Source organism: Carex rostrata, chromosome 22 (assembly GCF_964058835.1).
Source record: "Carex rostrata chromosome 22, lpCarRost1.2, whole genome shotgun sequence".
Taxonomy (NCBI): Eukaryota; Viridiplantae; Streptophyta; class Magnoliopsida; order Poales; family Cyperaceae; genus Carex; species Carex rostrata.
Genome location: NC_135939.1, coordinates 4,842,719 through 4,856,437, shown reverse-complemented (window position 1 = coordinate 4,856,437; position 13,719 = coordinate 4,842,719). Strand labels below are relative to the sequence as shown.

General features: G+C 38.3%; 1 protein-coding gene across 2 annotated transcripts in view; it reads left to right on the top strand.

Annotated features, from left to right (window-relative positions):
- LOC144573852 (uncharacterized) overlaps positions 1-12,005 on the top strand; it is a 33,287-nt gene extending 21,282 nt beyond the window's left edge. The window contains exons 40-64 of one of the 2 annotated variants that reach the window (XM_078323618.1): positions 116-437; positions 853-1,011; positions 1,242-1,405; positions 1,749-1,926; positions 2,346-2,603; positions 2,944-3,150; positions 3,662-3,716; positions 3,814-3,944; positions 4,029-4,532; positions 4,848-5,630; positions 5,892-5,968; positions 6,087-6,540; positions 6,635-6,721; positions 6,852-7,007; positions 7,303-7,487; positions 7,841-8,374; positions 8,537-8,714; positions 8,964-9,106; positions 9,186-9,312; positions 9,436-9,657; positions 9,889-10,245; positions 10,337-10,495; positions 10,588-10,869; positions 11,136-11,430; positions 11,762-12,005. In XM_078323618.1, the coding sequence (XP_078179744.1) occupies positions 116-437; positions 853-1,011; positions 1,242-1,405; positions 1,749-1,926; positions 2,346-2,603; positions 2,944-3,150; positions 3,662-3,716; positions 3,814-3,944; positions 4,029-4,532; positions 4,848-5,630; positions 5,892-5,968; positions 6,087-6,540; positions 6,635-6,721; positions 6,852-7,007; positions 7,303-7,487; positions 7,841-8,374; positions 8,537-8,714; positions 8,964-9,106; positions 9,186-9,312; positions 9,436-9,657; positions 9,889-10,245; positions 10,337-10,495; positions 10,588-10,869; positions 11,136-11,309 (5,896 nt within the window). In that variant the 3' untranslated portion in view covers positions 11,310-11,430; positions 11,762-12,005. Of the gene's footprint in view, positions 1-115; positions 438-852; positions 1,012-1,241; positions 1,406-1,748; positions 1,927-2,336; positions 2,604-2,943; positions 3,151-3,661; positions 3,717-3,813; positions 3,945-4,028; positions 4,533-4,847; positions 5,631-5,891; positions 5,969-6,086; positions 6,541-6,634; positions 6,722-6,851; positions 7,008-7,302; positions 7,488-7,840; positions 8,375-8,536; positions 8,715-8,963; positions 9,107-9,185; positions 9,313-9,435; positions 9,658-9,888; positions 10,246-10,336; positions 10,496-10,587; positions 10,870-11,135; positions 11,431-11,761 lie in introns of both variants that reach the window. The other variant, XM_078323617.1, reaches the window with a different exon arrangement.
- The last annotated feature ends 1,714 nt before the right edge of the window (positions 12,006-13,719 follow it).

The window sequence follows — 13,719 nt, the reverse complement described above, 5'->3', positions numbered from 1 at the left end:
AGGCACGAAAGACACAAGGCATTTAAACCCTACTCATGCTAGTAACAGTACAAACTAATTTGTACCACTGGAGTTATCTTTTCATCTATGATTTACATCCTTCTCTTTGCCTCAGGTTGGAACCACCTGCTCAAGGTCTAATTTTCAAATGCGATAATAGTTCGATGGTCTCAGCAAGGCCGAGTCAGTTCACCAAAGTTGCACAAATTATTAGGAGAGGTGGCGATGACGCATACTTCTGGTACCCGGTGCCGCCTCCTGGTTACACCTCAGTTGGTTGTGTGGTGACCCGGTTTGATGAAGAACCAAAGAAGGATTCGATTTGTTGCCCCCGGATTGATTTGGTTAGTCAGACAAATGTCAGTGCCGAACCAATCTCTAGGTCGTCCAGCACAAAGGTCTCAAACTGCTGGAGCATCTGGAGAGTCGAAAACCAGGTTTATAATTTTTTTATTTTAACTTTTAAGTTCACTGTGGATAATATTAAAGTTCTAAATCAACTTAAACAAATGCTTGACATTAGTTCCCATAGTGAACCTTCAGGTACCTTGAGAAATCATGGGTTTGGCTCAGTGCTGATGTTTTTATCAGACTTCAGCACAGCAGCATGGTAGCCTTGCTATGCTATGCCATACGTACTCAATGTCTCAAATATATACATGTCCATTAAGATAGCAAAAGGCAAATAAGTCTTGTGTCATCAAGATTATATCTCATGTCTGATATTTTGCCGAAGTTCATTTGGCAACTTTCTCCAAATGATCTATAGAATGAAGTACAGAGAATTGAAGATGTAGATGCACATTCCTTTACAGCAAATTTACTTGCCTTTGGACTTTGTTTTTCTTGCAGGCTTCTACCTTTCTCGCACGGCCTGATCTTAAAAAACCATCAGCAAAGCTAGCATATAGTATTTCTGACTTCGTAAAATCAAAAGCACGTGAAAATTTGATAGCTGAGTTCAAACTGGGTTTTCTTTCTGTTAGCATCCTTGACAGCTCTTGTGGAACGGTATGCAGCCTTTTCGAGTATTATTATTATTTTTTCTGTAAGAAAAAGTGAAAAGAGGCCTGATTATAGTTAATATGATTTGTTGAGGTAAATGCCTCAAATTTGTTGTGGCAGCTGGTTTTCCATCCTGATTGTATAATTCCTCCCTCCCCTATTATACTGAAATGATCAAATACTGGTATTGTAATCCCTGCCTTGCTATGCTGAGCTAATTTGTGAGTTTTGTGTAGGTGACACCACTTATTGATGCAACTGTCACTAACATTAATCTGGCATCACAAGGGAGATATGAGGCAATGAATGCTGTTGTCATCTGTTCAATTGCAGCTTCCACATTCAACCGACAACTGGAAGCTTGGGAACCTCTTATTGAACCATTTGATGGCATTTTCAAGTAAGCAGTTTCTCATTGTGTTTTCCTCCATTTCATTTGTTCAATTGCTTGGTCCTAGAACCAGCAGTCAGCATGCAAAAAGTTTGTTCTGACCTTTGTTTGGCATATTACCAGAGTTTCCATATCTATATCTAATAACACTCGCATATTTTTAGGATTCATAACTTCCATTGTTTGGTTTTTAAACAAACAAAGTTCATTTATACCAAAAGATGTATATACTATCTCCAGAATCTTCCTCAGAAAGACAGCCACATACAAAGCAACTCATTTCAATTTGCATATGTTATTCTGTTATTCCTTTATTTTGAAATATATATTTATTTAATTTGGTTATTGGGAGGCTGGAGACATATGACGTAAGTGAGCATCCCCCAAAAGTTGGAAAGAGAATTCGTGTTGCTGCGACAACTCCAGTTAATCTAAACATAAGTGCTGCCGGCCTGGAAGCCTTGATTGAAACCTCAGTTTCCTGGAATAGACAAAACGAGCTAGAGACAATATCATCAAAGAGAAGTGAGGTTGTATTTTATCTTATATCGCAAATGGGAAGCATTATGCTCGAATTCTGCCTTCATATTATCTGTTACTGTTTCTTTACCAAACCTACTTGGTGGTTTATGTTATTGAATTTTGATCTCATTTGATCACTTGACCTGTGTAGCTGAGATCGAACATTATCTAGTGTGTACACATCTTGGGGTTCTTTCAGGGAAATTATGTTGGGCTTTTGTAAGAAGATGTGCCATCCCCTTTACCCCTTATTTGGTAAATGAATTTAATTAAAATGAATCTGGGCCACGCAATCAACTGTAAACTGGCCAGTCAGTTTTGTAAGACCTGAACTGATAATCTGACAGTTCTGATTAATCATTTGGTCAAGAAATTCTTCATGCAATCAATAAATTTTTACGATGGTTCTTGTTATTAGGAAGCTCAGGAAAAGCTTAAGAAAAACACTGCATCATACTCGGCATTAAATGAAGATGACTTTCAGAAGGTCATTATTGAAAATAAGCTTGGATGTGACGTGTACTTCAAGAGGGTGGAAGACATGGAAGAGACTATTGGGTCCCTATCAAACGAGAGCCAGGTTTCTCTATTGATGCCACCTCCTAGATTTGCTGACAAGCTAAATGTGGTCACAAAGCATGCTGAGTCGAGATATTATGTGGCCATTCAGATATTTGAGTCCAAGGTTGCATCTGATTTGTTTTCTTTCGTTCATTCTTTTTGTTTTTGTTATTACTATGTTTTTATTTTGTTATTGTTTCATTTCATATTATTATTTGCACTCATTGACAAAGTCTAACTTTGACCATTCATATATATATTTTTTTTTATCTCAAATGGGTAACATATGCGATGTTTTGAAATAGATAAATAATAATAAACAAATTACAAAATAGATAGAAATAGGAGGCAAGCTTTCACTGCACAAGGGTGTCTTTAAATGCTTATGTTATTGGGCAAAGTGGCATAAACCAAGCAACAGAGACTAAATTAGGAACTTTCTAATTGTCATAGTTTTGTTTCAGGGTCTACCGATCAAAGATGATGGCAATAATCATGACTACTTCTGTGCATTGAGGTTGCTGATGGACAGCACTGCATCGGAGCAATACAAGCTGGTTCCACAGAGTGCAAGGACTAGATGTGTGAAGCCTCTGACTTCTCATGAATCTGAGTCAGCAATTGGCTATGCAAAATGGAATGAACTTTTCATTTTTGAAGTCCCTGAGAAGGTAACATGGATATTTAAGAGCTTTGGTTGTGGAACCTCAAATTAGCACAAATTAACTATTTGAAACTGATAGCTTAAGAAATATGAAAAATAGTCGGATAAGCCAGATGTGAGTTTGAAAAGGTTGGTTTATCATTTTGAGTTGAGATTAATAAGCAAGGGATGCTTTGCCTTGGTATGGAACTCATGTTGAAAGCCAGTTCTATTGCTATGTGCTTTTGTGCAACTTTTATTAATTACTGTTTTTCTTTGTTCTCAATACCTCATCAGAATTTAAGAATGAAATGTTCCTTCCCTGTTAGCTGATGGTACATATTTAGTCTTATTAACGGAGACACGTGTAAGTTACCAATAATTGTGACATTTCCAATGAGTTACTGGATCTCGGTCAGATCTTCCTTTGCTAGGTAAGGATTATGTAACATGTCTGTTTGAGAAAGGGCTGCAGTGTGACAAAAGGCCATCGGTAGCTGAGCACTACTGATACATGCATGTGCTTTTACATTTTTCAGGGATCGGCTCGTCTTGAAATTGAGGTTACTAATCTTGCTTCCAGGGCTGGGAAAGGTAAACTCTTATTGCCGGAAACCTAAATATTCCTTATAGTTGGATTTTTATTTGCATTGACTTGTTATATTTTCTACTGTTATTGGTCTTGTTAAAGGTGAAGTTTTAGGTTCACTATCTATACCTGTGGGTCGTAGCATGGGTTCTCTGAAGCGTGCCCCTTCAATCAAAGTACTCCATCATGCACATGATTTCCACCAAGCTACTGTGTACCCTCTTATGGCGAAGGTTACCTATTTAATACCGTACATTTTCCTAATTGTTTTTTTTTCTTTCCGGCATTTGTGCTTCCTAATTTTTTATATATTCCAGGGTGAGCAAGATAGAGAATGTGGTATTTTGGTTCTCTCCACTTGCTTTATTGAACGAAACAACCAAAAAGACTTCAATACTGAGAAGGGGCATAAGAACAATGATGATAAGGAGATTGGTTTCTTGATTGGCCTCACCCATAATGGTCCCTGGGTGAGCTTTGGCTCAGTCCTTTCCCTATCTGTTGTACCAAAATCACTAAATGATAACCATTTTGCCTTTGATGTTTCCTTGCGTGATGGCATGAAATATGCTACTTTGAGATCACTTGCAGTGGTATCAAATGATTCCGATGTTAAACTCGAAGTGTCTGTCTGCCCTTTTGGGTTGATTAGCAGCCTCCAGTCTCCGAGCTATGAATCTAGTGGATCAACTTCTATAGTAGAGGAGGTGTTTGAAAACCAGAGGTACCAGCCAATTTCTGGCTGGGGAAACAAGTTATCCAGTCAACATGGAAACGAGTCATGGAATTGGAGCAATCGAGACTTCTCGCACTTATCAAAGGTGATAAAATTTCTTGGCTTTTTCATAAGAGTTAGATACCTGCATTTCAATGGTGCTTGTTATGATTCTGCTTTTGCTGTAATCATTGTGAAAAGCGAAGGGTGCATTTTTATTTTCTGACACCTTGTAGTAGATTTTAATTGCTCGTTAGCACTTTAGCAGTACTCCCATGTTTTTCATTTTGTGCTAAATTTTAGCAACTAAAAATCCTCATAAAAAGAAATAGATATACCAAAAAAAGACCAATAACAGAAATGGAACGATATTTCATGCCCATAAATACGTATATTATACTAAATGACCTATGATGAATAGGATTTCTTTGAGCCTCCTCTTCCAGCAGGCTGGAGATGGGCTTCACCATGGAGAATAGAGAAACCACAGTTTGCAGACAAGGAGGGATGGACATATGGTACTGAGTTGCAAGCCATTCGATGGCCTCCTACGTCCTCCAAGTCTTCTTCCAAGTCACCACTTGACTTTGCGAGGCGCAGGCGCTGGATTCGTACCCGTGAAAAATTGTCTGACAGCCTTACCAACTGTAATGATAGTGGTGATACAAGGAAAGTTATTGGTGTAATAAATCCACAATCATCCATGTTCTTGCCATGGACAAGCATGATAAAGGGGATGAACTTCTGCTTGCAAATTCGCCCTTTCAGTGAGAAACCCCAAGGGTCATACTCCTGGGGCCAGGCACTGACTCTGAGTCCCACAAACCATCTGGCCAACCAGCAAGCTTCTGTTCTTAGGCTGGCCCAGCTTAAGGAGAGTGACATGCTTTTCTGTTGCAGTGGTGATTTTGGTGTCAGACAGACCTTCTGGCTTAGTGCTGGTGTTGATGCATCGGCCCTTCAAACTGAACTTAATGAACCAGTCCCTGACTGGAAAATTTCAGTAAATTCTGTTTTTCGGCTGGAGAACAAGCTACCATACGAGGCTGAGTATGCTATTTGGGAGAAAGCAAGTGATGGTAATTTGGTGGAACGACAGCATAGTATTGTGTCATCTGGTGGATGTGCTTATATTTATTCAGCTGATATGCGTAAATCTATCTACCTGACAATGTTTGTTCAAGGCGGCTGGACACTAGAAAAGGTATCCTCTGACAATGATTTCACTTGCCTGAATTCACCCCACAATGTATGAAATATACTTTTGTTGAGTGTTAAGATTGTTTTTAAAATGCCCCGGCCAAGCTTTTTAATTAAGTGTTATTCTACTCCACCTTAGATTAATTTAAGACTAAATACGATAAAAATTTCAGTACTACCATCTGCTTTCCCATTTTGACATCTATTGTTAAATCTTAAGTTACATTTTTCATTTGATTACTTTACTATTATTTATTTGTTCTAGGAGGTGGTGTTTGTGTGGGACCCACAAGGCGTTAATCATGTCTCATCGTTCTGGATGGTTCAGAAGCAAAGCAAGAGGTTTGAAAAGAATTTTTTATCCTTCTTAGTTTCCAGCTTCAGTTTCCTCTGCCTGTAGTAGATGCTATGAATTTTCTTCTGACTTGTTATTTTTTTAACTTGGCACACTCTGTCTTAGGAGGTTGCGTGTAAGTGTGGAGCGTGACTCTGGTCGATCTGTTACCGCTCCGAAAACTGTTCGCATATTTGTGCCATATTGGATCCAGAATGACTCTCCAATACATCTTTCATACCGAATAGTAGAAGTTGAACCACTAGAAAGCACCGACACTGACTCCCAGTTACTAACACGGGCAGCCAAATCGGCAAAGCTGGCACTTAGATACTCTTCAAAGGCACTTGACAGAAGAGGCTCTAGCTCAAGAAGGAACGTTCAGATACTGGAATCAATTGAGGATTCTAATCCTAATTGCATAATGCTATCTCCACAAGACTACTTAAACCGGTCTGTGGTTCTTCCATTTCAGTCTCGTGGTGAGACTTTCGCAACAGCACGTGTGGGCATATCTGTGTCGATCAGCAATTCAACACACTTCAGTCCAGGGATTTCACTCCTGGAGCTAGAGACCAAGGTATGTAATTTGTATTGCTGCTGAATGGTTTGTTTCGTGTCTTTTATTCTTGCTATTAAGAATCAATAGTATTTATTTTGATTGTGGGGTGCAGGAGCGCACTGACATCAAAGCTTTTGGGTCAGATGGTTCGTATTACTGGCTTACTGCACAACTTAAGATGGCTTCTGACAGGACAAAGGTTTGACCTATTTCTTTTTATATATGTTTCTTATTTTCCAGCTTATTACTTGATTGAATGTGGTGTTTATCTGTCCTAACTTAGTTTCCTAAAGCACCAATTGTAACACATGATTTCAATTCCTGCACAGGTGGTTCATTTTTTACCACGCGTACTGTTTATTAACAGAATTGGAAGAACTCTTTCTTTGTCCCAGTTCGAGACCTCAAGTGAGTTTCAGTTGTGTCCTACTGATTCTCCCCAACTTTTCAGATGGCAATCTAATGTCCGAAGTGAACTCCTGAAGGTTTGCAAACCCCTTTATCTAATGTTTGTTTCTTGAAAGGAAATTACCCTTTGAATCTCAATGTCTTTATTCCTTTTACAATTTTGGGAAAAGATATCTAGTAGTCCTAACATGGGAAATGCTTCCAAAATTCCTCATTTTGCCCCTCTTTCATCAAATCTTCTTCTCTCATCATAATTGATAAACAGGAGTAATGGAATATTTTGAGGTTTTGCAAGGTTATACGGGAATGTTTTCTCTTTTTGTTTCTGTTTCTATTAACATTGATGATTCCGGGATGCAAATTTAAATGCAGGTGCGGTTGGATGGATACAAATGGAGTGCACCATTTAGCATTGAGAGTGATGGTGTAATGTGCATTTGCCTGAATAGCCTCACTGGAAATGATCAATTGTTTATCAGAGTACAAGTGAGGATTGGGGCCAAGAGTTCACGCTATGAGGTTGTGTTTCAGCTTGCTTCCTTATCAAGTCCATACAGGTACATATTATCCTTCTATTGTTAAGGGACAGACATTAAATTCAAGCTACGAAATTGGGCTACAGTATTTACTGAACTGGGTTACTGTTGTCATCAGTCCTCACAGAAAGTGATATTTCTTTTCTCCGTTCGCTATTTCTTTTTTCATTTTCGAGCCTTTTGCATTTTGTTTATTTTAATTTATGTTTTGGGGGGTTTTTTTAGTTGGGTTTGTGTTCGTGCTGTCTGCACTTTGATAATTCTTTTTCTTTAAGCTTTCTTCTCACATATACTTCTTTGAAACCTAATGTTCAAATAAATTAGATGTCCAGAGACCCTTATTACTTCCTTTTAAATATTTCATAATTTAACAGGATTGAAAATCGTTCGATGTACTTGCCTCTACGTTTCCGTCAAGTGGACGGCTATGATGACTCCTGGCGCATTCTCCCTCCCAACTCTGCCTCTCTGTTCTTCTGGGAGGATCTCGGCAGAAGCCGCATGCTCGAGTTAATGGTTGATGGCTCTGATACGTCAACCTCTTACAAATACAGCCTAGATGAGGCTTCAGACTGCATTCCCTCTTCATCCAGCAGGGGACCCAGGAAACCCCTTCGTGTAACAGTTTTCAAGGAGGGGAAAGTGTGGGTAAACCGAGTTACTGACTGGATGCCGGAAACAGGGACCCAGCCGCAGGCGATCGAGAGGGTAACTTCGCCCATCTTTCAACCATCAGAGATTGAGTATGGGCAATCCTCAGTTGGGCCAGAAAGTGAGGTACATATAAGCTTCGAGCTAGCTGAGCTGGGGCTTTCTATTGTTGATCATATGCCTGAGGAGATTCTGTACCTGTCAGTTCAGAAGCTCTTTGTTTCCTACTCGTCTGGCATGGGTTCTGGCATCAGTAGGTAAGTTTCATTCTTTTTATTTTATCTGTTTCTTCTTTGTCTGTTGATAATTGTGCTTAAGTTTTTCATTTGTGTATTGTTTTTTACAACTATTGACTGAGACTCTGTGTCATTGTGAGAACCTTTTCGTTGTTTTGCTCATTACTTGTGTTCTGCTGTCAGGTTCAAAGCAAGGATGTATTGGCTTCAAGTTGAGAACCAACTGCCCTTTAGCCCAATGCCTGTATTATTTAGTCCCCTGAGAGTGGAGAATCAACCTGACTACCTTATTGAACTCTCCATTACCACTCAAGCCAATAATTCTTTGGATCTGTGTGTCTATCCATACATAGGTTTGGAGGTATATTAAATTCATTTTTTGGACTATCATAAACTGAATTTGTCAATGTTAGGAAGTACACATCCACGGACATGTGAACCTATCAAGAGTCTCAAGGTTGAAATCCAATTGAAATAGAACGAACATTAACATTGTGGAAGCTAACAATCTCTACAAGTTTTTATGTTAATCATCCTTTTTGTGAATTTTGAGGGCATTCGTTGAAAAGTTGGTACATACTGGATTATATTTTTCATTGCTTTTTCACAGGCTCCTGAAAATTTTTCATTCCTGGTGAATATTCATGAACCTATTATATGGCGTCTCCATGATATGATCCAACATGTTAACATCGGTCGCCTATCTAAATCTCAAACTGCAGCTGTTTCTGTGGATCCTATGATAAAAATTGGGTATGTAAGCATACACTCAGTCTATTAATTACGATCAAGGTAATTTTGTTTTGATGAGAGAAGTTCCACCTTGCTACAGGCTTCTCAATATATCAGAGATAAGATTTAGGGTGTCTATGGCCATGTCGCCAGCTCAGAGACCAAGAGGGGTTCTCGGATTTTGGGCCTCTCTCATGACAGCATTAGGAAATATGGAGCATATGCCGGTAAGATTTATGACTTGACTTTGTGTAAATTGGAAATTTTCGTCGTATTTGCTGATAATTTTTTATTATCTAAAATTTAGTTGTTCATATTATTCCAAACCTCTCTTCCTTGATGTCCTTCAGGTTCGAATCACTCAGAGATTTAGGGAGGATGTGTTAATGCGTCAGAGTGCACTTACAAGTGCAGCATTTTCGAACATCCAAAAGGATCTCCTTACCCAACCTCTGCAGCTACTTTCTGGTGTGGATATTTTGGGTAATGCAAGCAGTGCGCTTAGCAACATGAGTAAAGGCATTGCCGCTCTATCCATGGACAAGAAGTTCATTCAGAGTCGTCAGAAACAGGTTATTTTCTCCTCTTCATCAATATATTATTTAATTTTTGGGAGTATCTGAGCAAATATCAATGTGCCTGTTGGTACAAGATCTTCCTGGTGTTGAATTGAACCAATTTAATATATAAATCACTTTCCGGTACTTAATCAATTTTAGGTAAATTACAGTGTCTATTAAGGAGTCCTTTTGGTAGTTCATTGACCGAAACTAATGTCATATGCCTTTCAATGTCTGTGGCAGGATAGCAAAGGTGTGGAGGACATAACCGATGTCATTAGAGAGGGGGGCGGGGCTCTTGCCAAGGGCTTCTTTAGAGGTGTCACAGGAATCCTAACAAAACCCCTCGAAGGTGCCAAAGCAACTGGAGTAGAGGGATTTGTTAGTGGAGTAGGAAAAGGATTGATCGGGGTTGCTGCCCAACCAGTCAGTGGTGTACTTGACCTCTTTGCTAAGACCACTGAAGGTGCAAATGCGGTGAAAAATAAAATATCTTCTGCTATTATGGCAGAGGAGCAGATATCTCGGAGGCGCCTTCCCCGAGTGATTGGTGGGGACAATTTACTGCGCCCCTATGATGAACACAAGGCTACTGGCCAGGTAAACTATCTGAGCAGCTTATAGGTTGAGGAATAACTTATGTGGCGCATAATTGAGACAATTTATATTTTCTTTGTTTTCTATGGTAAAGGCTATCCTGCAATTAGCCGAGTGTGGCACATTTTTGGGCCAAGTTGACCTCTTCAAAGTCCGAGGGAAGTTTGCATTTACGGATGCATATGAAGATCATTATCTACTCCCTAAAGGAAAATTTCTCTTAGTCACTCACCATCGGGTCTTACTATTACAGGTATGCACTTGAAACTCCCCCTCTAATTGTGATTTGGATGATTTTCCATTTCCATGTTGCAAAATAATTTTGTTTCGTCTGTCTGGTTTCAGCAACCTACACTGACCCAAAGGAAGTTCAACCCAGCCAAGGATCCATGCACAGTGCTGTGGGAGGTCCCATGGGATGAACTAGTGACAATGGAGCTTACAAAGGGAAAGAAGGATCCTCCTGGTTCCTTGCCTTCACACCTTATCTTGTACTTGAGAATGAAACCAAATGACAGTAAGGAGGCTTTTCGCACTATCAAGTGTACCCCTGGTTCAGAGCAAGCCACCAATGTTTATGTCTCAATTCAGCAAGCTTTGGATACTTATGGACCTAGTTCTTCCAAGGTTATCTATTAATCCTTTTGTTGCCTCGAATTATGGTATCAGTATGTTATGGTATGGATCAGGTACCACATGTTATGTACCTATAATATCAAGTAAATGCAAGTACATAGAAAGCATAAAGATCTTATGAATTGTTAGTAAAGTCTTGTATGATATATAATTTGCTGGCTGCTTGGTAGAACACTGCAATACCTCTGCTTCCATAGAAAAAAATATGGTTATGTGTTTGAGGATGCTTATGTTCAAAATTAATTACATTATTGTAGGACTTGTTGAGAAGGAAGGTCCCCAAACCCTACAATCCGCATAGTGCTAGCACCTCTGAAGTATTCCCAAAAGATATTTTTGGTGGTTGGGGAAGTGGCCAAGATAGTGGCCAGAGCTCAGCCCCATTGGATCCGTCTCTTGTCATGGTCCATGGGCAACCTATTCCAGATTAGCACAGGTGTTTGTGTTTTTGTTGGCTTCAAGTGGATAGAAAGTTTTGTAGTGTAGTTACTTGGGCAGAGTAAAATTTTGGGTGTAATAGGTTCATACAGCTGGCAGACTCCTTATGTGAAGGTAAAAATCTTGATTTTGATACATGAACTTTAATGAATGCTTAAATTTTTTATTTGCTTAGTTCCAGGCCAAAGTTTTTAAGTTAGTAAATTCCAAGAACTTGTAATATGGTACAGTTCCTGGTGAAAATCTGTCAGTACTGGCTAGCCAAGTAAGCAAGCATCAGAAAAAAAAAATCCTTTTCATGTTTTAGAGAGATCCTTGAACCAGAATTACATCCAAAGTGTTTTGGTATATTTTAATTGTATAATGTACGAAGAATGTTGCTTTGCCTTTTAATCATTTCTGGCCTCATGTTTTTTTTATTACTTGTTCTTTTTCTTTTGTGCAGGATTTGGAGCAGCCATGTTTTACTTTCTGAGTTTTGTTATTTTGTTGTTGATAATTGGAAAGGGCATCCAAAGTGTGTAGAAACAAGTGTTCTGAACTCCCTATCTTTTGCTACTCAGATAATACTTGGATGCTTGATATGAGCACAATATATAATGTACATAACTAGGCATTTATAAGTGAGTATTGTAAAATATAGTACATAATAATTATAATTATTTGCTCGATGAAGCATATATATTCAATGTTCTGGCAGTACTGTCTGGCTTCCAAGGGCAAGGGCTGTACCAATTTGCTTGTATAAAAGGACTGTTTAATCTGACCTTGTCTGCTTGCTATCAACACTGACTCAAAGCCTGATATGTATCAATCGTAGCCCGATAAACATGACTGAAAGCCCGATATATATCAATTGTAGCCCGATAAACACTGACCAAAGCCTGATGAAACGTACATATCTAAAAGTAAAATATCAATCATAAAAAGTGAATAATGTGCAAATTTAAAATGATGGCTAGCATCGTCCTTTTTTTGTAGTCCGTTGGCAGAAATAAATTATCCATCTTACTAGTATGTTATCTTGTGCAATGACTCCAATTATAAAAAATAAGAAACCACAAGTCTACAACAAAAAAGCATTGGCAAATCAAATACATGTTATTCCAAATCCAACCACAATCTCACAATAAAGATGCAAAACCACGTGCATGTTTGCACTTATTGTCAATAAACCCTAAATATTTAGTTGTAAAAACACTATCCGGAATACTTAAATGACACGAGGCATAACATAGAATTCAAAATTCTGCAAATTAGTCCCATTACTCCAGTACCAACTACCAGAAGCCCAAACTTCAAAATTGTTTTCAATTTTGTTGCTTCTCTTGGGTTTGTGGAAAACATAGAAATAATTTATGCTTCAACAAAGCGCCACAAAAATCTGGTGCTTGGGTAAATTACAAGACAGGGAACATGGATAGTGAAAATAAAGAAATAGCAAAAAGATGGATGCCAAGGGACTTTGATAAAATCCCCATCCAATCACTAGAGCCTCCTTCAGAGATGGAAGATACAAGCTGGCTGCCGATACCTGTGGTACAACCTACGTGAGCTGAAACTACCAAAAGACAGAGAGAGCTTGAAAATTTACCTTTGTTTTATGGATATATTGGCAATTGATGTGGTTGTTACAAATGTTTGTTTGCTTATTGGGACAAATTTGCTTAATTGCTGAGGTAGGAAGTACCAGGCACTATTAGTGGTACAAAGGGACGAGTTTTTAATGTGTCTGGTCAATGTTGCCCCATGTGGATTGAGATTTTGAATTTTTCCTCTTTAAGGATAGGGACCAGCATGGTAGCAATGGTAAAGATCTAGAGTCTGGACAAAGAAGAGTGTGTGTGTGTCATGAGATTAGGCACCAAGGGTTTTAAATGTTTTGTGGGCTGTTTGATTGTTGGCTTAGTTAGATAAGATACATGTAATGTAGTTTTTTGTTTCATATCAATTATATAAAGGGTAGTTATGTTGCCTTAAAAAAAAAGTTGTTGCTTCTCATTTTGTTTTGTTAAAATATTTTTACCTAACTTGTGAACTAAAGCACGTTGCAAAAAAGCTCCTCTATTAAATTTCATATTGATATCACAAATCTGAAACTGGACTACTGCAGCGAAGAGATTTGCGCCTCACAATACTGTATTTGGTTTAGGATAATGGAATGAAAAGGTAAATTACAGTATTTTAATTTTCCTATTGTTATCCTCATTGTTTTATACACTTTATTTATTTGGAAAAAAAATTAACATGTCAATTTTGATTGGTTAAAGAAGAGTAATGGAATATAGTTAAGTAAATGAAGTTTTTGTTGTCATTCTTTTCAAGGTGTAAACCTATTTATTTAGAATTTTAAATTCAATGTGTTGATATTATAATAATAATAACAATTATTATTATTATTAT